This window comes from Chiloscyllium punctatum, chromosome 20, assembly GCF_047496795.1.
Source record: "Chiloscyllium punctatum isolate Juve2018m chromosome 20, sChiPun1.3, whole genome shotgun sequence".
NCBI lineage: Eukaryota > Metazoa > Chordata > Chondrichthyes > Orectolobiformes > Hemiscylliidae > Chiloscyllium > Chiloscyllium punctatum.
Window position 1 is genome coordinate 49,222,170 of NC_092758.1, and position 27,372 is coordinate 49,249,541.

General features: G+C 39.0%; 1 protein-coding gene across 4 annotated transcripts in view; it reads right to left on the bottom strand.

The window, feature by feature from the left end:
- The window catches only part of unc5a (unc-5 netrin receptor A), a 586,231-nt gene that overhangs the window by 47,611 nt on the left and 511,248 nt on the right, over window positions 1-27,372 (bottom strand). For all 4 annotated transcript variants that reach the window (XM_072590883.1, XM_072590882.1, XM_072590885.1 and 1 more), the window contains exon 12: window positions 9,970-10,203. In XM_072590883.1, the coding sequence (XP_072446984.1) occupies window positions 9,970-10,203 (234 nt within the window). The remainder of the gene's footprint in view (window positions 1-9,969; window positions 10,204-27,372) is intronic.

Genomic DNA, 27,372 nt, shown 5'->3' on the forward strand with positions numbered 1-27,372 from the left:
AATAGAATTATGGTCGCTGGCCCCAAAGAGCTCCCCCACTGTCACCTCAGTCACCTGTCCTGCTTTATTTCCCAAGAATCAGTCAAGTTTTGCACCTTCTCTAGGAGGTACATCCACATACTGAATCAGAAAATTGTCTTCTACACACTTAAGAAATTCCTCTCCATCTAAACCTTTAACACTATGGCAGTCCCAGTTGATGTTTGGAAAGTTAAAATCCCCTACCATAACTACCCTATTATTCTTACAGATAGCTGAGATCTCCTCACAAATTTGTTTCTCAATTTCCCTCTGACTATTGGGGGGTCTATAATACAATCCCAATAGTGTGATCATCCCTTTCTTATTTCTCAGTTCCACCCAAATAACTTCCCTGGATGTATTTCTGGGAATATCCTCCCTCAGCACAGCTGTAATGCTATCCCTTATTAAAAATGCCACTCCCCCTCCTCTCTTGCCTCCCTTTCTATCCTTCCCGTAGCATTTGTATCCTGGAACATTAAGCTGCCAGTCCTGCCCATGTTTCTGTAATTGCTATGATATCCCAGTCCCATGTTCCTAACCATGCCCTGAGTTCATCTGCCTTCCCTGTTAGACCCCTTGCATTGAAATAAATGCAGTTTAATTTATTGGTCCTACCTTGGCCCTGCCTGCCCTGACTGTTTGATTCACTTCTGTTCTCAGCTGTACCCGTCTCAGACCGATCTCTTTCCTCACTATCTCACCACCCCCCCCCCCCCCAACCTTACTAGTTTAAATCCTCCCAAGCAGTTCCAGCAAATTTCCCTGCCAGTATATTAGTCCCCTTCCAATTTAGGTGCAATCCATAGCACTGGGAGTAATCCAGATATTACTATCCTTGAGGACCTCCTTTTTAAATTTCTACCTAATTCTCTGAATCTCAACCTTCAGAATCTCAACCTGTTCCCTTCCAATGTCATTGGTTCCAATGTGGACAATGACCTCCTGCTGGCCCCTCTCCCCCGTGAGAACATTCTACACCCTCTCTGAGACATCCTTGATCCTGGCACCAGGAAAACAACACATCATTCTGCTTTTTCTCTGCTGGCCACAGAAACGTCTGTCTGTATCTCTGACTACAGAAACCCCTAACACAATTGGTCTCTTGGAAACCGATGTACCCCTCGTTGCATTAGAGCCAGTCTCAATACCAAAAACTTGGCTGTTCATGCTACGTTTCCCTGAGAATCCATCACGCCCTACATTTTCCAAAACAGCATACCTGCTTGAAATGGGTATATCCACAAAAGACTCCTGCACTAGCTGCCTACCTCTCTTAGCCATCCTGGAGTTAAATCATCTATGTGACTGTATCTGAGACATTCCCCCCTTCCTATAACTGCCATCCATCACATGCTGTTGCTGTTGCAAATTCCTCATCGCTTGTATCTGTCTCTCCAACCGATCCACTCGATCTGATAAGATTCGCATCCAACGGCATTTATGGCAGAAAAAATCCGCAGTAATCCTTAAACTCTCTTTAAACTCCCACATCTGACAAGAAGTACATATCACTGCAAAGGGTCCTTCACAATCTACAGACCCAGAAAATAACACCGTCTTATTCCTCTACAAACACTGCCCCAGTTTTAATTAATACCTATGGCTTATATTTTAAGTTTAATCAAGAGACTTATCTCCAAAAAACATATAATCAAGAAAGAATCCACTATACTCACTACAGCAGCCTTTCTCTTGGACGGAATTAAAACAACAATGAACTTATCTGATTCTGTGCTGTGAACTTCGCCCAACAGTTCCTCCAAGATTAGTTGTGAATTTCACTGTTTGTTAATTTTCCCAGATGCACTCCGATGTCGAGCGATACACAATTTCAAACAGTAAAGACAGTAACTGTGCAGGTTCTCTCTCTCTCTCTCTCTCTCTCTCTCTCCTGCACTGTCCTCACCATGTGCTTCCTTTGTCTGCTCTTCTCCCTTTTAAAACTGCCGTTGTTTTGTCTTTATTTTTTCAAAGTTCCAAAACAATGCAACAGCATATAAAACAGTAATTGCTGCTCCTGGAATTCGAGGAAATCACCTCCAGCACCTAAAATATCTTAAAAAAAAAGCAGTTCTCACAGCCAGAAATTTTTCCCGTCCTCCATCTTGGATTTATCTTATCCATGCTCCTCATAATTTTGTAAACCTCTATAAGATCATCCCTCAACCTCTAACACTCCAAGGAAAACAGCCCCAGCCTGTTCAGCCTCTCCCTGTAGCTCAGATCCTCCAACCCTGGCAACATCCTCGTAAATCTTTTCTGAACCCTTTCAAGTTTCACAACATCTTTCCGATAGGAAGGAGATCAGAATTGCACACAATATTCCAACAGTGGCCTTACCAATGTCCTGTACAGCCACAACATGACCTCCCAACTCCTGTACTCAATACTCTGACCAATAAAGGAAAGCATACCATACGCCTTCTTCACTATCCTATCTACCTGCGACTCCACTTTCAAGGAGCTATGAACTTGCACTCCAAGGTCTCTTTGTTCAGAAACACTCCCTCGGACCTTACCATTAAGTGTATAAGTTCTGCTAATCTTGTAATCAGCCTCTTTTTGTAAATAGATCCCTTTAGATCCAGTGGGTTTTTATTGCACTCACAGTTTATTTATTGCTGGCTACGAAAGGGTTTTTGAGATGTATAATGGACAGGTGGTTTCTCTGAAGGAGTTTTCTTTTCAGAGTTGTTTTCTTCAAAGCAGCTTTTCAGCATTGTTGCCTTTTTTGGCTCTTAGATCTGCACTGGCTATTCCATTAAGAACATTTTTTTTAATAATCTCCAAATGACCTCAGGTCTGCTTTTTGATTTTCACGGCTGCTATAATTTTCAAGGTCGAGTATCCCATAGCTGCCACCATTTTTATTGTGTGGTCTAATGCCTTCGTATGAGTTTGGATTCAAGTCAGACAGGTTGAGGAGAAAGCAAAGTTAACAACTGCCTTCTTCAGGTTTAAACTTCAAGCTAAAATTATTCATCATTTTTTAACATCAAATAGTCTCATACAAGGTCATCATGGATATACCAAGCTCTAATCTTATAGTTTGTTCAGATAAAGTCTTGCCTATATTCTTTGTCTGTTCATGTCCATATGCTCTCCAATATGGTTTCCTGCAATCATAAGCACAATTTAGAACATACAGCTACTAAACCGAGGTTTTAAGCACTTTTTTGCAATGTTTGTTGGCATTGAGAGATTTGGACTTCAAAATGTCTGTGTAAGAACATCTTGATTTAGTAACTCAGGAATGGACTTCAGGCAGGAAGGCAGATTTTCTGCCCAGGCAGAGTCTGCAGCAGGCCTCTGGTGAGGGTTAAAAATGCTCAGCCAGGACCATCACTTTCAATACATTGGTTTTCTAATACTATAAAATACTTTAATGGCCAGACTGTACTTTTGTGCATTACACTTCACCACACATTTGCAATTACCCTCCTAGTTCAATTGCTACCTTGCCCAAGTCAAAAACCTTTCTTTAATTAAAAAGGGGCATTGCATCATCTCTCCTTTGCATATTATGTCAATGCTATGTCAAACCAGCAAAAGTATCCTTCTGTTTTTATCCTTCTGTTTTCATTCTTTCATTAGTTGTTTTTACTCTTCACAGTGGAGCTATTTTCTTGTACATGACCACTATCCATCATCTTAATACTCCTCACACTCAGTCCAGATAGAATATAAACCTGGCTTGGACATTTTCACATGCTTTTACAAGAATCATGTACTAACTCGTTCACAATCATTTGTGGGACAAGCTCTCTCCCAACTAAATGGAGACAGCCAGACCTGAGCAACCAATATCCTCAATCTCTGACCTCCTGAAGTGAAGAAAGAAACAGTGGGATGAGAAAGTTTGGAGGAATACCAGTGCTCCAACTTGCTCTTTTTCTTCCTCTTCCTACAAACCAGAATGGAGTGGCCAGAATAACACAGTGTGCGTCTCTTATTTATTAACTTTAAGTTGACTTGAAAGTATATGGCGCATAATTATCAATCCTGCTGCTAAATCGTTCTGGACATCATTAAATGCTACTATACCAAGCTCTTGTCTGCTAAATTGGTCACTGTGTAGGATCATCCTACATCACTGCTCACCAGTCGAGGTTACTATGAAGAACTCTCCATCTCCATTAACCTGAGGCTATCATCCAGTAGGTCATTGGCAGGTTTTCTTTTACTGTAGGATCATGTTGGAGAGGAAATCTATCCACAGGCTACCTTTCTTTGTTATCAATATTTCCTTTAACACCTTTACTCAGTTCCCACTACCCTCAAGGTTAACAATAAGTTCACAGACATTTTTGTCACGAAGACTGAGACCATCTATTTCAGTTGCTTCTAAAAGATCACTCCCTTTATTTTGTCCATCAAAGTTTACTTTAAGGATCTATAATATTTTCTAGTTTTTGTACCAGCTTATTCTTACTCCAGGCTATTTTTATATGTGGGATCTATCTTTTGGTCTCTCACTCTTGCAACTACACTGAACATCCAATGCCCTCTTGTGGCTTCCATGCAAGCTGATGTTGTGAACAATGTTCTCTCCTCAGCTGCTGCCCATGACCCTTTAAAATCACTGCTTATATCCAATTAAAATCCATCCTGACCCCTCTGAAACCACTGCCCATCTTCAGCCATTCATTTTTTATCTCCAAAGTTGCTGAATGTATTATTCTCTCCAAAACCTGTGCCAATCTTTCCTTAAATCATGTGTTTGGATCTCTCTAATCAAGTTTCCATCCATGCTGTATAAGACTCAAATCAAATTCTTTGTGTGACTGGCCATGGCCTGATCACCTTTTGCACTTTTCTCTATTTCTGCTGGTATTGATAAGATCGACAACACCATTTTCCTCCAGTATCTCTCTTCTATTGTTCAATTAAATGGTTCTGCCCTTGTTAGGCTACATACTTATCCAGTTGACATCCTTGTGCCATTAAGTCCTAGAAAGCTATTCCATGATCCTGCCTTTATTTATTGATGTGATGTCAGTTTCCACATGCACACTGGACCTATCCAGCTCTGAATCTCTTAATCTGTGTTATCAACCTGCTTGTCTGTCATCCAATCCAGAGTAAGCTAAGACATCCTCCAGTTAAAAAAATGTAAAAAACTGAAACTTTTGTCTTCAAACACCACCACAAACTCTGCTCCTTTGCCATTGACTCAGTCTTTCTGCTGCTGTCTCAGATAGAAGCAAATTGATTACAGTTTCTGCATCCTATTCCACACAGAGCTGAGCTTCTGGCTCTATAGCTTTACCACAACAAAGGCAACTCTTGCCTCTGAAATGAGATTCATACTTGGCCTATCTGCTACTAGATCCCCCTGCATGTTTTTTGCTAATCATTCAAAATCTCTGCTGGCTAGTCTTCTGACTTCAAGCAAACATGAACCAGAACTGATCCAAAGTTCAGTTTCTTGAATTCTAATCTGTACCAAGCTCATGATTATTCTTTGCACAATGCTGTATGTTCACTGCCATTTGAACAACTTTGCAAGTTTAATATTCCTATTGTTGCATTAAAATCTCATCACAGCCTTATATTCCCATATATCTTGCCATAATATCTATCAAGATGTGCCTGCTTCTTGAAAACTCCTTTCACCCTACCTTTTGTGGTTGTGCATTTGGTTATAGAGCAGGAAACAGACCCTTTGGCCCAACTCATCCATGCCAATCAGATTTCCTAAACTGAACTAGTCCCATTTGCCTGAGTTTTGGCCATATCCCTCTAAACCTTTCATATCCAAGTACCTGTCCAAATGTCTTTTAAATGTTGTAATTGTACTCACCTCTCCCACTTCCTCTGGCAACTCGTTCCATCTACGCACTATCCACTGTGTGAAAAATTGCTCAAGAAGTAAGAAATACCTTAATGTATATGGCCCCTTTAAGACCACCAGATGGTCCAAGGCACTTTATAGACAATAAAATACTTTTGGACTGTAGATCCTCTTGTAATGTAGGAGACACAGCAGTCAACTTGAACAGGCAATGACCAGATAATCGGTTTCATGATTGAGAAATAAATATTGGCCAGGGTACGAGGGATAATGCCTCTTTTCCATTTCAAGATAGTGTTACATTTCACATCCACTTGAAAAGATGACCAAATAAAACAAAAAGAGGGAGAAGATAAACTTTGAGGGTAAACTCACAAGCAATATCATGACTGGCAGCAAAAGCTTCTTTTAAATACATGAAGGAAGAGAGAAGCCAAACTGAACATAGGCTCTTAGGGAATGAGGTTATGAAAATAATATTGGAAATGGCAGAGGCATTGAATAAATACTTTCACAGTAGAAAACGGTAATAATATTCAAAAATGATTAAATAATCATGGAGTAAAATGAGGAGAGAAAATAAATGCAATGAATATCACTACAGAAAAAGTGCCAGGGAAACTAAGGGGGTTAAAATACAACAATTCCCTTGGATATGATAGGATACATTCTAGGATATTGAAGGCAACAGCCAGAGACAGTGGATGCACTAGTAGTCACCTTCCAAGAATCTTAAGTCTCTGAGAAATCTGCCAAAGTAATAATCTTATTCCAAAATGGAGAAAGGCTAAAACAAAGTATCTGTATGTCAATTAACTTAACATCTGCCATTTGGAAAATGTCCACTTATAAAGGATGCAATATTACAGTATCAAGAAATACATAATAATAAAGAGTCAGCATGGCTACATTAATAGGAAATTGTGGTTGACAAATTTGCTAGACGTCCTTTGCAGAGGTAACAAGTAGGATAGATAAAGATGAAGCAGTAGATGTAACATGTTTGGATTTTCAGAAAGCATTGGATAAGCTACCACACAGGTTAATTAAGGCAAGAGCTTATGGTGTTGGAGATAATATATTATCATGATACAAGGATTGGCTAATTAATGGAAGTCAGAGGGTTGGGATAAGAAGGGCATTTTCAAAGATGGAATCTGTAAGTGATTAAGATAACTCAGACTGCACATCGACATAGACAGGATAAGCAAGGGTACAAAATCTTGACATGTGGGGAATATAATGCGGGGAAATATGAGCTTATGCACTTTGGCTGAAAGATTAGAGGAGGTAAATATTATTTAAATGGAGAAAGGCTGCAGAAAGCTACAGCAAAGAAGGATTTGGGAGTCCTCATTCTTGAACCACAAAAAGCTAGCATCCAAATCTAACAGATAATGGGGAAGGTAAATGTATCATCTTAGCATCTCGCCACTTAAACAAGCACACACTGCCATGTTTATGTTAAATAATGCTGTCTCTCATGTATATGTACATGCAACCTAAAATGATGATCATTAGATAGGGCCAGAAATTGGAATTTTCATGTTCTTCCTGTGTCTGCTTTGGTTTCTCCCCACAGTCTAAAGGTTAGATGAATTGTAAAAATGCAAAATCATGGGGATAACATGGGGATCTGGGTTTAGTAAAGATGCTCTTCAGAGTATGCTGTAGTCTTGATGGGCCAAATGGCCTCTTTCTATGATCAGTACATTAACACAATTGACCTATTATTACAGATGGTTCCACCTCAAAACTCAATGGTTGCAAACTTGAAATTTTCAATTTAAATTAATTATCTATAGCCTTTTAGAAAAGCAATATCCGGAGTTCAATTTAACCTTGCATAATAAAAGGTTCTTCTTAATTTCACTCCGTACTACAAAATCAGTAGTCATAAGGTGCACTGTTATTCTGTCTTTGCCTGCCAAAGGAAATAATTTCTCTGAAAAAGTCATAAAGTTGCAGTAATCCTACCAGACCATAAGGCTGCTATCTCATCAGAGAACTGGTGGTGGTTTAATCCAAGGATTACCATGCATCAGGCAAGAGGAGAGGATGAGAAGGAGACACCTTCATGGTAACATCAGTTGGTGAGTAAATTGTACCCATGATCTTGGCATCACTCTCCCTAAACCAAGGCCACTGTGCCACATTCTAAAATCAGGAGGATTAGGAGTGTGAATCTGGTTGTGCAATACTGCAACTGTAATAAAGTTATTTTCATGAATTGGATAGTGTTGCCTTAGATATTACAGAGCAGTAGCCCAAATTGGGAAGATCTGAGCCATAATGTGGTCAGTGGAAGAAATTAGTAGCAGCTACTATTGATGGTAAGGTATTGGTTTGAGTTTGTCCTGAAAAGTCCAGGCTCAGGTGATCACTGTCCTATCTGACATTGCTACTGACCTGAAAAGGAAATCTGAAGCTTTATCTCCAATCCTCTTCAGGCCCTAGAATTCTAGCATTGACTCGTAGGATTGTCAGTTGAGCCAGCTACTGCTCAAACCATTCCCAATCAACACTGCAGCTCTCTCAATACCCGTAGCATCCAAGCTCTGCAAAGCTACTGATAACCCCAAAGAATATTGACTATCCAGACATTACGAAATCAACTGAAATCATGTGGCATAATGACAGAAAATAAAATGAAATTTAAGTCGTTACATCTTCAAACATAAGAACATGACTGTAATGTTTTGCCCTTGCACGCCAAAGAAAGTCTCTCAACTATGCCCCTTTATGTAAATAATCATGAAAATCTTCATTCTATCTTCTGCCAGTTCTGACATTGAGCTGGGACCACCAGGATAATAACAGATTGTAGGACAGTAATGTTAGGCCCCATTTAGAGGGAAAGGTCCCAGAGGTAGATACCTTTCTCACTCCATAGGCCTCAAAACCTGTGAAAAAGTAAAAAAAAACAGCCATTTTATTTCCAAAGGGAAAGTATTTTGGGATCCTTCTCTTCTGGCACTGCTGCATCTTTCTCAATAGTAATATTGTTTTCTTTGTTGGCCGGAAACCTGTCATAATAACTTCCAACCTAGAAAAATGAATCAAAAATTAGATTGAATGATTGGCTCATTCAACCCAGCAGATTGAATATTGAGGCAAGTTCAATTCTGAGTGTGGTACAGAATGGTTTTTGACCAGTCTATGTTCCCCTATGAGACTAGAAACATTATTCTGCAATTCATGGGATATCGTAGTTAACTTAAAGTGTTAAATGTTCACCACCACTTCTTAATCTTGTTGAAAATCCCCTGTTTTCTTAAACCCAACTGATGACCCATACCTCAGAACCACAGACTTTCTAGCACAACATCTGAAGCATAGTAACCCTCAGGTTAAAGTCACTACTGTAATCTTTCTAAAGGCACCATGCCCTTCTACCTTACCAAAATGGCTATTTTTCACATGAGAGCTGATATATTAAGTATCTGGATATGGAATTTAAACTGTATGACATCTTGTACTAAATATGCCTTTCTAGAAAGAGTTATTAGATCTCAATCAAGAGATTATTCCATTATTGAGAAAATGGATGAACTGCCTTTCATGGTTAATCTTTGTGGAAACAATATTTATTTGTATGTTAACTGTTGTGTTTGCTCCCAGTTGTATCTTTTCAATAGGTGGCTCTTTAGGGGTTTGTGATCTTTTGTATATAAGGGGAGCCATCTTCTGGTCTAATCAAAGTTGAAGAGTAAATAAGATGCAGTTTATTGCTTCTCTGCAATTATTTAGAGTTATAATAATATGTTCTATTTTAACATAAAGACCCCAACACAACAGGGAACATATAAATTAATGCTGCTTCCATAAAGTGGAAAATTTCATTCCTGTAATATACTCCATCTGTTGTCTTATTGCCCCCTAATTTACCTGCCCTTTTATGTTGCTGTATTACAGATGACTAAAACCCATAAATGTGTAAATAATGTTGCTGTCTTAAAATAAATAAAGCATTGATTTCAAAAACAACATTATTTTGACAATTGAATGGCAGTCATTTGCATCTAGCCAAACAATAGGTTGCAATTAAGCAATATGAGCCTTTATTTATTATTACTGATTGTAAGATAAGTAGTGTAGTACAGCCTTTTGAAAGCAATAGGTTTATCTGAAACATTGTATAAATTGGTTACCTTGAATGCATTTTGAGTATCTTCCAGGCAATAGACCCGTATGCTATACTCCAATGATGTGCATGTTCCTGGTGCAAACAGAACTAGCCTTAGGCGCTTTGCTGCAGTCACATTCAATGATTCACCAACTAAGGTGTATTTGCCCAGTGTCTCAGTAAATATATGGGACATTTGACCATCAAGCTGGCAATAATAGGGATTGGAAGGAACTTCTTTCCCCAGATGTAATACTTCCTGTGGAAAGACAAAAGAAAAGGAAATAGTTATATGAATTTAATAAAACTTCTCATTGCCAACCAGACTCATGGATTAGGATGGACACAAAAATCCTATGTTTAACAGACATGAATGCACTGCACTAAAATTTTAGTTGATTAATGTGCTTAAAGTATTTATATATTTGCAATAATGTGAGCTTGATCATATAGTTTACTTATTTAGTGTCCAGTTAGCTATAAGACTACATTAATTTTCACATTGTTTATTCTTATACAATTGTGAAGCTCATCAGTAAATAATCAAGCACTAAATAAACTGGCCCATTTTTGTTTTTAATAATCAGAAATTTAGGGTTAGGATTAGATCATGTATGTCTCAGCACCAATAACAATCCTTTTCTCCTGAAGGAATGTTGTTCATTTTCACTTTTCAGTGTTGCTTTCTGGATGTGTGGAATGTTGCTGGCTTATAATTCTGAATACAGTATTTTGACACTAATCTTCTAATGGGAGGGGAAAGTCAGGATGTGGTCAGCTAGCTCAGTTGACTGCGTAGCTAACTTTAGATGCAGAAAAGCATCACCAACAGCACAAGTTCAATTCACACGCCAGCTGAGGTCATCATGAAGTTCCCACCTTCTCAACCTTGCCCCACATCTGAAGCATAGTAACCCTCAGGTTAAAGTCACTACTGTCCTCCTTCTAAAGACACCGTGGCCTTCTACCTTACCAAAATGGCTATTTTTCACATGAGAGCTGATACATTAAGTATTTGGATATGGAATTTAAACTGTATGTGATCTTGTACCAAATATGCCTTTCTAGAAAGAGTTATTAGATCTCAATCAAGAGCAACGAGCTGACTCTAGAGCAATGGAGGCTAAATACAATGATCTAACCTTGCTTTATCTGAAAAGAGCTAATTTAGCATGCAAATTAGAATGGGAATTAAATCTGAGATCTTCTGGTCTCTGTACTCACTATTTTATTGTGTGGTCTCCACACACCAGACCTTTAGGAAAGCCATTGATCAGCTCTGACTCAAGTGGATAACAGACTTAAAGATTTTATATCAAATCCTACTGAATGTTATTGGCAGTCTCTGTACCTCTGAATTACAAGGTTACCTTTTGAGAACCTTTCCAAATTATGTTGAGTGCATAATTTAGGATGACATTTCAATATGAGAGTGTTCTGCACTGACAGATATTATCCATTTGGAGTTAAACTGGAGCCTTTTCTGTAGCCTGAGGTGAGTAATCCCATGACACTGTCTGAAGAAAAGTATGCCAGTCTCCTTATTTCTAGATCAGCATTTGTCTCTCAATCATCATTCAAACATTAAAATATTCTGGTCATTTATCTTAGTGTCATTTGCAGTGCCAGATTGCATGCAATTCAGTAACCATGTCTGGCTAAATTATGCAACTTAATACATGAAATAGCTGTGAGGTGCTGTGGGGCATCTGATAATATGAAGGATGCTATCTCAATATCAGCTTTTGCTTTCTACACCAATGTTCTCAGAAAATACTGTCTGTGCGTCAAAAAAACTTTAGAAATGTACTGATAGTTATTACATGAGCTTTTTGAACACTGGATGATGCTACCAAGAGAAATCAGATAAATAATCAGCGAATCTATTTTTAAAGCTTGTGGTTGAGAGAAGTGTGTTGGCTTCATTACCTAGAGAATTCCAATTGTCCATGATTGCAAGGGATTTCTAATACCAACTTAAGCCACTGAAACACTTGATATAAGCCTCAGTTTAATGATGGTACCTCTGAAATGTAACGTTCCCCCCTTTATATTGAATGAAAATCATACTTTGGAGGTAAAGTTTCATTTTATTGATAATATTTTGAAGCTACTTAGTAATTTTAGGACGCATATTATCTTATTATCAATGTTTCAGCCCTCTCAATGTCATGAATTTTAAGTCTTAGTACCTAAGCCTCAGGATAGAGAAATGGGATGGCATGGTGGCACAGTGGTTAGCACTGCTGCCTCACAATGCCAGAGACGCAGGTCCAATTCCAGCCTCATGCAACAATCTGTGTGGAGTTTCCACATTCTCCCCATGTCTGTGTGGGTTTCCTCCCATAATCCAAAATGTGCAGGCTAGGTAAATTGGCCATGCTAAATTGCCCATAGTGTTAGGTATAGGAGAATGGGTCTGGGTGGGTTGCTCTTCGGAGGGTCAGTGTGGACTTGTTGGGCCTGTTTCCACACTGTAAGTAATCTAAACAAAACACATCTTGAAGGATATAAATGTATTCCTGTGAGAAGAAACATACTTTTACCTCACTACAGTTAAATTCAAATGCTAAAACTAACCTCAAGTATAAACTAAATTATTTTATTGAAGAAACTAAATTGTAGTGATATCTAACAAAACTCAATTCTAAATAACTAAAAGGTGAATCAGAAGTGGAAAAAAAAAGCCAAAAGGAGAAAAGAATATCTCAGATTACTTTTTCTTGATACGTTAACAACAGACAGCAAGTGAAAGAATAACGAGGTCAGCCACAAGGTTGAGAAATGATGAATGAGTCAACATTAGACCACTGTGAGGACTAGAAAAATATTCCATTTCTGGATCAACCAATTTTAGCTGCTTTCAGTTCTCACATTTATAATTTTTATATCACAAGCAACTAGACAACAACATCAGATTTTCTATAATTTTAACTAAAGAAAATTAATACACACTTCAAATACAATTTTATCAAAAATAATTTACTTCTGCTTGCAATTTCCTTCTCTCATTGGCCAACATTCATTTGCTTTACTTTAATGTTACTTCTTCTTATTAATAATTTTTAGAAACTGCATTTTTTCAAAGCTAATTTATTTGATATATATTGCAACAACATAGGAATTTAGAAAACTTAATTTTAACTTGCTTTCTTATCTGGTTTAATCTCTCTTCTGGCTCTTTTGTGTCCTTTCTAAATATCAGTACTTTTTTTTACATCTGACTAGAAGTTGTCTTCAAACATTACTTTCAATCAATAAGATACCCTGATATGGAATATGAAATATTAATGCATCATAGGAACAAATAAATAAAACATTGATGTGCACTTGCATTGTACATCAGGGAAAATAAGGCTTCCATGCAAATATCTTTGCAGCAGTCCTTGGAATCCAACAGCATTCAGGCAATTAAACTTCTTCATGTTGAGAACTACTGATTGGTTGGCAACCGGATTTGAGAACAATACATTGACCAATCAGAGTCAACCTGCTTGGTTTAAAATTTAACATTGAATTGTCATTACTTCATGCATTCTCCACAGCAATACCTCTACAATCACAGTCCACGTGCCAATCAATCAGCACCCTCTTTCTATGTAACATGAATATTTATTTTCTCTTTGAATTGCGATTTTTTGCAAACTGACCTGATGATGAAATGCAAAAGAGTTTGAAGGAAAGTGTATGTTTTCAGCACTGGTTAAGTTCTGTACTGCCAAATTGCTACAACATCATATTGTTTGGAACATTTCACAATGTGGTTTAGAAGTAATACTTATCCAATAATTTTTGTTTATAAAACTAATTGCTATCCACAATACACATATTGCAATGAAATTCAAGTACACAGAACTTTTTCTGTTCATTTTTAAAAACTTGTTAGTTTTATTGTGCCAAAGTTTACAGTAGTAAGTCATCCATTGCTGATTAAGAGTTAATTAATTAAAATTTAAATGCATCTTCTAATTAAAATTTTCTCCTGAAACTTACAAATTCAGAGTAGGCCTCAAAACCTTCTCTAAATTGCTACACAATTCAATGACATAATGGCTGTCATGATTACTCCAATACCTGTCTAATCTTGGTAACCTTTCACTCCTCTGCTCATCAACAAGCTACCTACCACTACTATGAAAATATTTAAAGACTCTGATGCCACAATTTGTTGATGATAAGTGATCCAAAGGCTTATGACCCTCCATAAAGAAAAAACATTGAAACATGCCCCCAGTTCTAGACTCGCCTACAAGAGGAAATATCCTTTTTCAGTTCACCTTGAAAAAATCATGAGGCTTTTCATATTTCAGTCAAGTGGTCTCTAGCTCTTTTAAACTGTAGTAGTAACAAGCCTAGCTTTATAACGTTCCATCAGAAGCAAACACACTCATTCCATGTATTTGCCCAATAACTTTCTCTGAACTGTTTCCAACACATTTACATTGTTCCTTAAAATTGTGACTAATGCCATACATGGTACTCCAGATGTGATTTCACCACACCTTATATAAATTAGTCATAGTCATGCAATTTTTGTATTCAATTCCTCTCACAATCAGCAATAATGGCCAATTAGCTTTCTGAAATTACTTGCTCTACTTGTCTTTTGCAAATGGACACTTAGATCCCTCTGCATCTCAGAGTTCTGTAATCTCTCACCATCTTCATAATATACTTTTTAAATTCTTTTTGCCAAGGTGAAAAAAATTGACATTTTGCCATACTATGATCCTTTTGCCAGATCTTTCCCTACTCACTTAACCTCTATGTCTCTTTGTATATTCTGTACATCCTCTTTACAACTTACTTTCCTTGGATTTCTGTGTTATCAGTATGTTATTGTCTAGTAACTTTCTGAATTTGTGTTCATAACTGCAGAGTATTTGGAACCCAAGTGAACAGAATAACCAGCGTTAACAAATCAGACTGAAGGAGTGTGAAGTCAAGATTAGAGTGGTACTGGAAAAGCACAGCAGGTCAGGCAGCATCCAAGGAACAGGCAAATCAATGTTTCGGGCAGAAGCCCTTCATCAGGAATCTGATTCCTGATGAAGGACTCCTGCCTGAAACGTCGATTTTCCTGCTCCTTGGATGCTGCGTGAAGTATTGTGTTTTTCCAGTACCACTCTAATCTTGACTTTAATCTCCAGCATCTGCAGTCCTCATTTTCGCCTGGAGGAGTGTGAAGTCAAGAATGCAAGGAATAAGAAATAAACATAAACTGGAAGGAGTGAACACGATGTCACATCTGATGCAGAAAGATAATGAATGGGAAATAATTATTAGAGGAGAAAGTGAGGACTGCAGATCAGAGCTGAAAATTTGTTGCTGGAAAAGCACAGCAGGTCAGGCAGCATCCACGGAGCAGGAGAATCAACGTTTTGGGCCTGAAGAAGAGCTCATGCCTGAAACGTCGATTCTCCTGCTCCTTGGATGCTGCCTGACCTGCTGCGCTTTTCCAGCAAATAATTATTAGAACAATAGATAGAAAAGATAGAAACATCAATTTTAAAAAGAAATGTTTAAATCTTAGTGACCAGTAAGATTTGAAGGACTGAGATGCTATGGTTGAAATTATTAACTTGTCATGCCAGATGAGGTTGTTTGGCAGTAATTAACAATCATCACGTTAATAAAAGGAACATTACGTTTTTTTTCAAAATCTTGTACAGTGTACAGGTTTTTTTTAACAAAGTCATTAACTGAGAGAAATTGCCAGCTTGACAGCTGAAAGTTCATTGATTTCAGTCCGTGAATTAGTTATTTCAATCCCATCTTACAATAATTAGTTTTGAAATTTACCTCTTACATTTCTTTTCCTATTCACATATAGTTCCACGATAGGTTCTTTTAATTCAGTGTGGGAACTGCTTTTGTAAGTTGTGTACAGTTTTCTCCCTTGGTATTGGTCAGTTAAACCAGACTGGAGAGTGTATTTGGGCTGGGTTAGCAATTTCAAATATTGCTGGCCTATTTCAACAAAATACTGTAATGGGGACTTTCCTGCTGCATCAAATACATTTTCATAATTAGTTTTGTGTTCCAATTCATTACTTGCTTAGAATGGAGGCAGTGTTGTTGGCTGAATTTCACTGGGCCACTGAGAGTGAGGTTGCAGGGTAGAGATAATTTTTGCTGCAAGTTTGATGTCGTGACCTTAGCTCCAGATTTTGACAAGTAAAAGGCATCTCAGAGAGGGGAGCTCTGAGGATGACATGACAAGACCTCAATTAAACTTCTGAATAATTAATTGATCTGTATTTTATGGCTTATTGCTGATTTTATTAATGACACGAGAAACCATGAGTCTTTAGATCCCTGATAGTTAAAAATGGTGACAAGGAGGTGTCAGTTTAGAACTAACTCTGACAGCCAACCACCTGGAAAGCCATTGTTTGCTGAAGGGAGCTTGATGAATAGATGACATCATCAAATGATTTCACAGGACTGACGGAGTATGCAAAGTTGTCAACTCTAACATTATACTTACAAATTTAATTTAGTTCCTTCATCTAAATCCCTATGATGCCCTTCTAGTCACTGCTTTCCACTTATAAAAAAGGCCCCTTTACTCCTAATTTTGTTTCCTGTCTGCCAACCAATTCTGTAATGATATCAGTCACTATCCCCATCGCATGAACTTTAATTTTACAAGCTAGCCTCTTATGTGGAACCTTATTGAAAGACTACTGAAAGTCCAAGAAAAGCACATTCACTGGTTCCCCCTTATCAATCCTACCAGCTATATCCTCAAGACATCCCAGTCAATCTGACTCTTTCTAATCCTATCACTGTTTTCCAGGTGCTCTGCTATTAAATTTTTCATTATGGACTCCAGTATTTTCCTCACTGCAGACATCAAGCTAACCAGTGTGTAAATTCTTGTTTCTGTTCTATCTCCTTTTCTTTAAATAGCAGGGTCACATTAGAAACCCTCCAATTTTTTTTCAGAACGGTAAGGAGAGACAGTGAAGAGAAACGCGGGCTGCTGGGAAGGGTATACTTTCTCACTTAAAAAGGGACTTACCTCGGGAGTCGGGCCACCATTCTTTACAGCGCAGCGAGGAGAGAGGGCGGAGAGAAGAGAGGGCTGCCGGGAGGGTAAGTGATTGTTTTTTTAAGTTGGTGAGATCTAAACCCGAGTACCTAAACCATAGGGTCATCCTCCCACCCACCTCCTCTAACCTTAATAAGCGTCTGTAAACTCGGTAAGTTCTTCAGGTTTTTGTTTGTTTTCTCTTCCTTGTTTAGTCCTGTGTGGGCTTTCAGATTAGTGGGGTGTGGCTGATAGGGCAGCTACATGTCCCTCCTACAGAATGTGGCACGTGAGACACGACACATGTCTCCATTGGCCACATCTGCAGGAAGTGTACCCAACTCCAGCTCCTCGAAAACTGAGTTAGGGAACTGGAGATGGAGCTGGATGAACTACGGATCATCCTGGAGGCTGAGGGGGAAATTGAGAGGATTTACAGGAAGGTGGTCACTCCTCAAACACAGGATAAGGACAGCTAGGTTACAGTCAGGAGAAGAAAGGGAACCAACAGACAGAGCAGGGACCCTCTGTGGCTGTTCCCCTCAGCAATAAGTATACCATTTTGGATACTGCTGGTGGGGACAGTCTACCAAGAGAAAGCCATAGTTGTCAGGTCTCTGGCACTGACCTGGCACTGTGGCTCAGAAGGGAAGGGGGAGAATAGAAAAGTGCAAGTGGTAGGGGACTCAGTAGTTAGACGGATTGACAGGAGACTTTGAGGTCAGGAACGGGATTCCCAGAAGGTATCTTGCCTCCGTGGTGCCAGGGTCCAGGATGTCGCCAATCGGGTTTGCAAGTTTCTGAAAGGGGTGCATGAGCAGCCAGAAATCATGGTACATATTGGCGCCATTGATATAGCCAGGAAAAGGATTGAGAATCTACAGAGAGCTAGGTTGGAAACTGAAGAGCAGGACAAGTAGTGTAATGTTCTCAGGTTTGCTATTGGTGCCACGAGATAGTGAGGTGAGGAACAGGGAGCAAGTGTAGCTTAACACGTGGCTGTGCAGCTGATACAGGAGGGAGGGCTTCAGATACTGAGACCTTGGGGTGCTTTTGGGGAACGTGGGACCTGTACATGAAGTGCGGGTTGCACCTGAACTGGAGGGGCACAAATATTCTGGATGGGAGATTTGCTCGTGTGGTTCGGGAGGGTTTAAATTAGTTTGGCAGGGGGGTGGGAGCCACAGCTACATATCTGAAAGTGAGGTAATTGTAGATGGAGCAATGGCAGGGTGTAGTGAATGTATCAGGGAGGTTTTTCATGTGATGAAACAAAGGAATTCATTGAAGTGTGTCTGCTTGAAGGCAATGAGTGTCAGAAGTAAAAGAGATGAACTTAGAGCATGGATCAGTGCTTGGGACTATGACGTTGTGGCCATAACAAAGAATGGGGTTTCACAGGGGGAGGAATGGTTGCTATATGTTCCAGCGTTTAGAACATTTAAAAAGAACGGTGGGGGGGGGGAAGAGGAGGGTATGTAGCAGTGCTAATCAGAGAGTGTCACAGCTATAGAAATGAATGTCATCGAGGAAGGTTTATTTACTGAGTCAGTATGGGTGGAAGTTAGAAACAGTAAGGGAGCAACCATCTCATTGGGAATTTTCTACAGACCCCTTCATAGCAATAGGGAGATCGAAGAACTCATAGGCCAGCAGATTTTGGAAAAATGCAGATGTAACAGGTTGTTGTTATGGGTGACTTCAACTTTCCCAATATTGACTGCATCCTCCTTAGTGCAGATGGTTTGGATGGAGCCGTTTTTGTCAGGTGTGTTCAGGAGGATTTCCTAGCTCAGTATGTTGACAGGCCGAGAAGGGGAGAGGCCACTTTGGATTTGGTGCTCGACAATGAGCCAGGGCAGGTATCAGATCTCGTGGTGGGAGAACACTTTGGTGACAGTGACCACAACTGCCTCACATTTACCATAGCCACAACGAGGGAAAGGAGCAGTTATCATGGCAAGATATTTAATTTGGGAAAGGAAATTATTATGGCATCAGACAGGAGTTGGGAAGTACAGTTTGGGAGCAATTGTTCCACAGAAAGGGCACAACAGACATTTGGAAACTTGTTTAAGAAGCAGTTGTTGCAAGTGATACATTAATTTGTTCATCTGAGATAGGCAAGGGGTAAGATTAAGGAGCCGTGGATGACGAGAACAGAGGACCTTCTCGTCAAAAGGAAGAAGGCAGCTTACATAAAGTGGAAGAAGCAAGGATCTAATACAGCTTTAGACGATTACAGGCTTACCAGAAAGGAGCTCAAAAGTGTACTGAAGAGAACCAGGCGGGGGGCACGATAAAGGCTTGGTGGGAAGGATTAGGGAGAACCCAAAGGAATAAGAGAATGATCAGGAAGAAGATAGGGCCAGTCAGGGATAATGTAGAGAACATGTGCATGGAGTCTGAGCAGATAGAGGAAGCCTTAAATGAGTTTTTTGCTTCGGTTTTCATTAAGGAAAGGGACTCTGTTGTGAATGAGAACTTTGAGGAGCCGGGAAATGGGCTTGTAAAGATCAAGATTGAGGAAGTTGATGTGTTGGAAATTTTGGCAAATTTTAAGATTGATAAATCCCCAGGGCCAGACCAGATTTATTCCAGATTGCTCTGGGAAACGATAAAGGAGCTTGCTAAGTCACTGGCGAACATATTTGCTTCCTCACACTCCATGGGAGTTGTGCCAGAGGATTGGAGGGAGGTGATTGTTGTTCCTCTTTTCAAGAAGGGTAATAGGGAAATCCCTGGCAATTACAGACCAGTCAGTCTTACATCTGTGATCAGCAAAGTTTTGGAAAGAATTCTGAGGGATAGGATTTACGATTATTTGGAAAAACATAGCATGATTAAAAGCAGTCGGCATGGCTTTATGAGGGGCAGGTCACACCTCACAAATCTTATTGAGTTCTTTGAGGAGGTGATGAGACAGGTTGACGAAGGTTGGGCAATGGATGTGGTGTATATGGATTTCAGCAAGGCATTTGATAAGGTTCCCCATGGTAGGCTCATTCCTAAAGCCAGGAGGTATGGGCTTCAGAGAGATTTGGCTCTCTGGATTCAGAATTGGTTGGCTTGGAGGTCAGTGATGAATGGTGTCCCACAGGGGTCTGTTCTTGGGCCTCTGCTCTTTGTTGCTTTTATAAATGACTTGGATGAGGAGGTTGAGGGGTGGGTTAGTAAATTTGCTCATGACACAAAGGTTGGAGGTGCCGTTGATAGTATCGGGGGCTGTTGCAGACTGCAGCATGACATTCACAAGATGCAGAACTGGGCTGAGAAATGACAGATGGAGTTCAACCTGGATAAATGCGAAGTGATGCATTTTGGAAGGTTGAACATGAATGCAGAATATAGGATTTAAAAACAGGAATTTTGGCAGTGTGAAGGAACAGCAGGATCTTGGTGTTCAAGCTCAAAATTGCCAACCAAGTGGATAGGGTTGTTAAGAAAGCATATGATATCTTGGCTTTCCTTAACAGGGGGACCGAGTTTAAGAGCCGTGAGGTTTTGCTGCAGCTCTACAAATCCTGGTGAGACCACACTTGGAATACTGTGTCCAGTTCTGGTCAGCCTATTATAGGAAAGATGCAGAGGCTTTGGAGAGGGTGCAAAGAAGGTTTACCGGGATGCTGGCTAGACAGGAGGGCTTGTCTTACGAAGAGAGGTTAACAAAGCTCAGACTTTTCTCTCTGGAGAGGAGGAGGAAGAAAGGTGATCTGATCAAGGTGTACAAGGTAATGAGAGGCATGGATAGAGTTGATAGCCAGAGATTTTTCCCCAGGGCAGGATTGACTGCCACAAGAGTTTATAGTTTTAAGGTGTTAAGAGGAAGGTATAGAGGAGACGTCAGAGGTAGGTCCTTTATGCAGAGAGTTGTGAATGCATGGAATGCTTTGCCAGTGGTGGTGGTGGAGGGAGAGTCATTAGGGACATTTAAGTGACTATTGGACATGCACATGGACAGCAGTGAATTGAGGGGTGTGTAGGTTAGGTTATTTTATTTTAGATTAGGATTAATCCTCAGCACAACATCGTGGGCCGAAGGGTCTGTTCTGTGCTGTATTTTTCTAGGTTCGATGTTCTAATCCATAGGAAATATTACTGAGTCGAAATAACCTTGAATGGTGACCACAGTGTATCCTTTATTTCTATAGCCACATCCTTTAGGACTCTGTGATGTAGATTATCAGGCTTTAGAGATTTATCTGACTTTAATCCCACTAATTTCCCCAACATTATTTAATAATTTTCTTTGGTTCTTCACTCTCACAAGACCCTGTGTTTTCCCAACATTTTTGGGACATTATTTATGTTGTCCTTTGTGAAGACAGAACCAAGCTATGCATTTTAATTGGTCTGTCATCTCTTTATGCCCCTTTATAAGTTGACCTGTTTCTGTCTCTAAAGCACCAACATTTGACTATACTAATCCCTTTCTCTTCATATACCTATTGAAGCTTTTACAATCAGTTTGTAAGTTCCCTGAAAGCTTACTCTTGTATTCTATTTTCCTCATCTTAATCAATCCCTTTGTCCTCGTTTGCTGAAATCTAAATGTCTTCATCCTCAAGTCCGTTGCATTTCATGGCCAATTTGTTTATTTGAGCATATTTTGCACCCAAAGCAAAAGATTCTGGTTGCAATATTTACACTACTGAACTACTGGCAGATTATAAGTACTGAAATATTAAATTATATTTTGAAAATATCATTTTTAGCACTAGTGTGACAAGATGTGCCAAACTTGAAAAAAAATTGCCATCGTGTGCCCCACTGTCAAATTACATGTGTGCAGTACATATTTGTGACTTGTATTTGCATTATGATTGATTTATAATACATGCACAGGAGGCAGATCAGCTGAAATGTAATTTAGTGTGAGGTAAATAGGAGAAGGAGTCAGTGACGTAGCGATAACATCACTGGACGAGTAATTCCAGGTTAATTTTATGGGGATGTAGGTTTGAAGTCCATCAAGGCAGATGAAGAAATTTGAATTGATCTAAACTTGAAATTAGTAGGTATTCCAATGATGATCATAAAAATATTTTTGATTGTCATAAGTCCCAGCTAGATCACTAATGTCTTTTAAAGAAGGAAACCTCTGTCCTTATCTCACCTGGCCAGTGTTTGACTCCAAGCACATTGCAATGTGGTTGAGTATAAACTGCCCTTTGAAAAGTTCAAGACAGCCAATCAATTCATGTGCAACAAATGCCAACCTTACCTTCAAGAATTTTCAAAAAATGTAGTCTAGAGAATTATTGTTAGGTGCTGTTTTCATTTGGATTGTGGTGAGATCATTGTTTCAATGAATAGTGTTCACCAATGTTTCCTCTCAGATGTGCAGTCGCGTAACCACTGTGGCAAATTTCTTTGCAGGTCACACACATATTGGTCCCTTGAAGTTATTTAGTATAGATAGCAATGTAAAAATAACAACTTGAATTTGATGTTAAAATTGGTGTATCTCAAGGTTCAACAAGTGCCAGTCGCTCACTTAAATTATTTCAATAGGGCTTATGGTCCAATATAGGATGATCCTTAGGCTTCAAGGTTTGGGCACACATAGTCCATTATCGAGTATTTTTCCAAAAAAAAGAACATATTCAGTTTCTACTCCAAATACCTTGGGCTTCGCCATGTTTAGCTGAAACCAGCTAAGGCAACTCAGGCAGTACAAAGGACATGGAGAGGTGAACAGAGGTGGCAGAAAGGTAGAGTTTCCTGCTTGCTAAAATGCAAACGCTATGTAGTACTGAAAGGAAGAATTTGTACTACAAGCAATTCATCATGTGACACCTCTTGAATCCTGCTATAGCTAGTTGGACATTGTAGTGAACAATTTTGCACATAAAATGAGCAGGAGGCTCTTTGAGCATACCCATCTGTAACAGTGGCTTCTCCTAGTAAACTATCTTCAGTCAGGCATCCTAGTACATGTGAAATCCTTACCATCATAGGTGCCAATGTTCAATTTTTCTGACGTAATCCCTGACCCACAGAAAAATCCTAAGTCCTCTGTGAATAGCAAAGCTATGGCCTTTGGTATCATCCTGGAAGCAGGACTAAAGACTTGTACTCCAGAAATTCCTGTGACCAAGACATAGCTACAAAGTAGATTCTATCTAACAAGATTAAAATTGTCAAGATATGTCCTGTCAAAAAAGACATTTAATTCTTCGGTGCCGGAGTGTGCTGGTAGGTGTGTTCAGTGGTAATTGACTCTCCATCCCCATTAAAAACAGCTTGCTGAATGAGCTCCATTCTGCTCCTTAAGAGCTGATTGGTGGCCTTCTTAATTGCTGGCAAGTTGAGAAGTTGAGAACAATGCCAATGGATCTTCTTGCCCAGCACTTAATTGTTGTGGTGGCGAGAGGTAGCAAGAATCTCATCAGGGCCAATTCGCTCAATAATCTACCCTTTTTACCACCTCAAGGGACAGGATAATTGGGCATATAATAGGAGTCCTCAACGGAATTAACCTACTCACTACTATTGCTAAAAATGAGTTTGTTTTAAATTTGCATCAAAGTCTTAATGACAACAATGTCTTTGACTGTTTATAATGAAAATATAATACCATTCTTAAAACCAGAGAGCTAAATTATCTACTGGCAGCAGTGTGGAAATAGGAGATATCTATCTGAGTGCGCTGTTCTTAACTTCTGTTAAAGACCTTTGCGAAATGAAAGAGTTAATTTTTTGATATTTCAGCCATTTTCTCCACTGAGAGATTACGCCCTGATATAGGCTGTTGAGGAAAAGAGCTTTTCTAAAATGATATTATCTTTGTGAAATTAATTTATAATGCAGTGCTTTCTAGTGAAAATATATGATAATACAACCGTGCTATAGCACTGTAAATTTAAAGTGACTTAAACTACTAGAGATCAAAATATACTTTTAAATCTGCTGCTGGACTCCTCTTGACCCCTCTCACCACATTTCCTTTATCAGTTAAAAACAAAAGTTAACATATTTTATTTCAGGTTTCTCACTTTCTTTATTAGAGAGACAATTATATATTCCATTCCATTCCATTCTCTACACAATATCAGGTCAACTTAATTTACCAGTGTTTGGAATTTATACAATCTGAACTTAAATCAATTCAACACTAGATAGAATGATATGTCACAGGATGAGATCATTTGGCTCATCATGCCTGTGATATTTTTATCCAATTAATCCCGATCTTCTGTTCTTTCCACATATCCTTGTAAATATTTTTCCACTTCCCAAACTAATCAGTTAATTGGTGAAAACATAAATCTCGTCCCAGAGCTAGAAAACTACGGGAAATTATTTCAGATTTCCATAATTTCCATTTTCCTTCATTATTTTCCTACTGCTCACTGTATGTGAACCACATTAACAGAGATATATCTCTGCCACATTTCATGGAATCAACATTATTTGTGATTTCACTTAACAGTATGAGGAGAATTTTTTAAAAAAAGACATTGGACTTTTTTTTTGGCTGTTTTTAAGGCAGCAAGCAGAATTGTTGACTGATGTAGTTTTCCTCTGGGTGAGTTCAGCCTTCACCATCTTACTATGCTTTATTTGACACAAAAACAGCCTATCAGATCCTTGCCTGCAATAATGCACATTTCCCACCTTTCAAGTAACTTAACAGCCATGTAATGAGCCAAGCAAGGACATTAATCCAGCCCTGGAGACAGGAAACTGTGGGAAATTAAGAACAGCAGTACAATTTTAAAACCTAAATCACTGACATGCCTACTTCGTGAACTTGAAAGACCAATTTTTGGGTCGGATCATTAGGAATGGGAGTAAGACATTTGGCTCATTGAGTCTGCTCTGTCATTCATTAAGATCATAGCTGATCTGTGTTAGAATCAAAATATTGGCTTTTGTATGAAAAATCAAAATCTGTGTTTCGAATTTAGAAAATAAAGAATAAACTAGAAAATAAGGAACATAGTTTGTAGATAATGGACAATACCGTTTATTTAGCTGAGTTAACAGTTTAAGTGTAGATACTTCATTGTATGCACTAAGAATAAAGAATACTACAACAATATGGCCTTTCGGCTGACCAAGTCTGTGCTGACACACGATGCCTTTCTAAACTATGCCTCTATGCTGTCTGTATTGGGATGGGACCATTTGCCACCACCGATTAGCCACTGACCTTTCACCGCTGAGGACGCTTCGCCACTGCCCATTGCCCGCTGAGGACGATTCATCATCGCAAGTGTTTGTAACTCATTTTTATGTATAAACCAATAAAATTATATTTATTTCACCTTTTTTTTTAATCAATATGTACTATGTTGTTGTATAAATAAAGGGGACTGAGAAGTTTCATAGAACAGGCGGCAGGGAAAACAATCAGTACATATATATATTTCCGGTGGCGAATAGTGTCCAGAGGTCAAACAACCCCAGTGGAGAAACGCTGGTGGCGAATCGGCAGTGGCTAACTGTCAGCGGCGAATGTGCCGCAGCGAATCGTCACCAACCCCCCTGTATTCCTTGCCTATTCATAGATCTGTCAAGGTGCCTCTTAAATGTTGCTACTGTATCCACCTCAATCTCCTCTGGCAGCACATTCCAGATACTAACCATACACTGTGCAAAAACACCTGCCTCCCACATCTCCTTCAAACTTACCCCCTTTCACTTTTAACCCATTTCCCAAAGTAATTGACAATTTCACCCTGGGAAAAAAATGACTCTGAGTATACATTCTAATCATGTCTCTCATACTTTTGGAAACTTCTAGCAGGTCACCCCTCCTCATCGATATTCAAGTGAAGACAAACCAAGTTTGTCCAATGTCCTCCAAACCAGGTAACATACTGTTTCTGTCCCCTCTCCAAGATCTCAACATCCTTCTGGTAGTGTGGTGATCAGAGCGTATGTAATAATGATGGATCTGTTCTGAAATGTTATTTTCCTCTTCACAGATGCTGGTTATTCTCCTGAGCATTGTGTACTTCAGAATGTGTTGCTTCAGAATTCTAGCAGTTGCAAATTGATGCCTTTTGTTTGGAAAGTTTTTAAACTTAGTCGTACTGTCTGCTTCCGTATTGAGGCATTTAAAGCAATTTATTGCTGAGTTGTTTGTATTTGTAACAATGTATTTTAACATCCAAACTTTGAAGTCCATGCAGGGGAATAAAATAAACAGCTGAACATCTCATTGAAACTTTTCATCAGTTTTTGTGCCCTTAGGTTGAAGGCTGATAATTTAGTGAAAATGAGTGTATTACAATAGGCTATTTAAAAGCTAATGGTAATTGGTGGGGTGGATGTTTAGTATTTTGTGGAGCTTGTACTTCTGAACACGTCTTCAATCAATGACAACACTGAATCAGTTAATGTAACAATTACAGCAAATCCAATTTTAATAAATACCATGTTTTTAAAGATTTAGCTGCTCCATTCTTTTGATTAGCACTCATCTCTTGCTTTTTCAGATTCTCCTGTCAGAAATCTACTACACTTTTCTCTAAAAGTTAATTAACAACGCATCAAGCAGCAGCAGATCTACTATGAACTTTACTTCCTTTTTTGGAATAGAAAATAAATAGCATATTTAAAAACATTTCAGCTTTCTCCTAATTTAATCTTAGCTTGACTGTGCTTTTGTTAGAGATTATTTTCACATGGGCTTTTCATAATAGAAATGTGATGTTACTTATTGTTAAATTGAAACTTACCACCAAATCTCTGTTCAATCAGCCAACCCTTTGCATCATCATTAAACCCATTGACAAGAATCACTCTCCTGACCTGTTCCGGGTAGAGTTCGATTCCCAACTTTGTCCCACCTTGCTAGTGGACCATAACCCAAAGCCAAATATGAAGACATTGTTTCCAGGATCAAAAGTGACCTTGTTCGCAGGAAATCTTCCCTCTATATCCTCCAACCATGTCATCCCACAAGTACAAACCTTTTCTTACTTCCCAAAATCCAAGAAGGTCCTGGTCAATTCATGTTTGCAGCTTGTTTATGCCCGACAGAATGTGTTACTTCCTATCTCAACTCTTTGTTTTCTCCCCTTGTACATTCTCTTTCCACCTCTTTTGATGCTCAATGTCATTTCAACAGTCTTCAGTTTCCTGTCTCCAACCTCTGCCTCTTCACTATAGAGTCCAATCCAATCTCCATCCACCAGTGCAAGCTTCCTCCTCCAGCTAACCTTATTTTTACAATCACAGAGCCATACAACACAGAAACAGACCCTTCGGTTCAACATGTCCACGCCCAACTAGATATCCCAATCTGACCTAATGCCATTTGCCAGCAATTGGCCTATATCTTGTAAACCCTTCCTAATCACATACATATCCAGATACATTTTAAATATTGTGATTGTACCTACCTCTACCACATCATTCCAAACACATACCACCCTC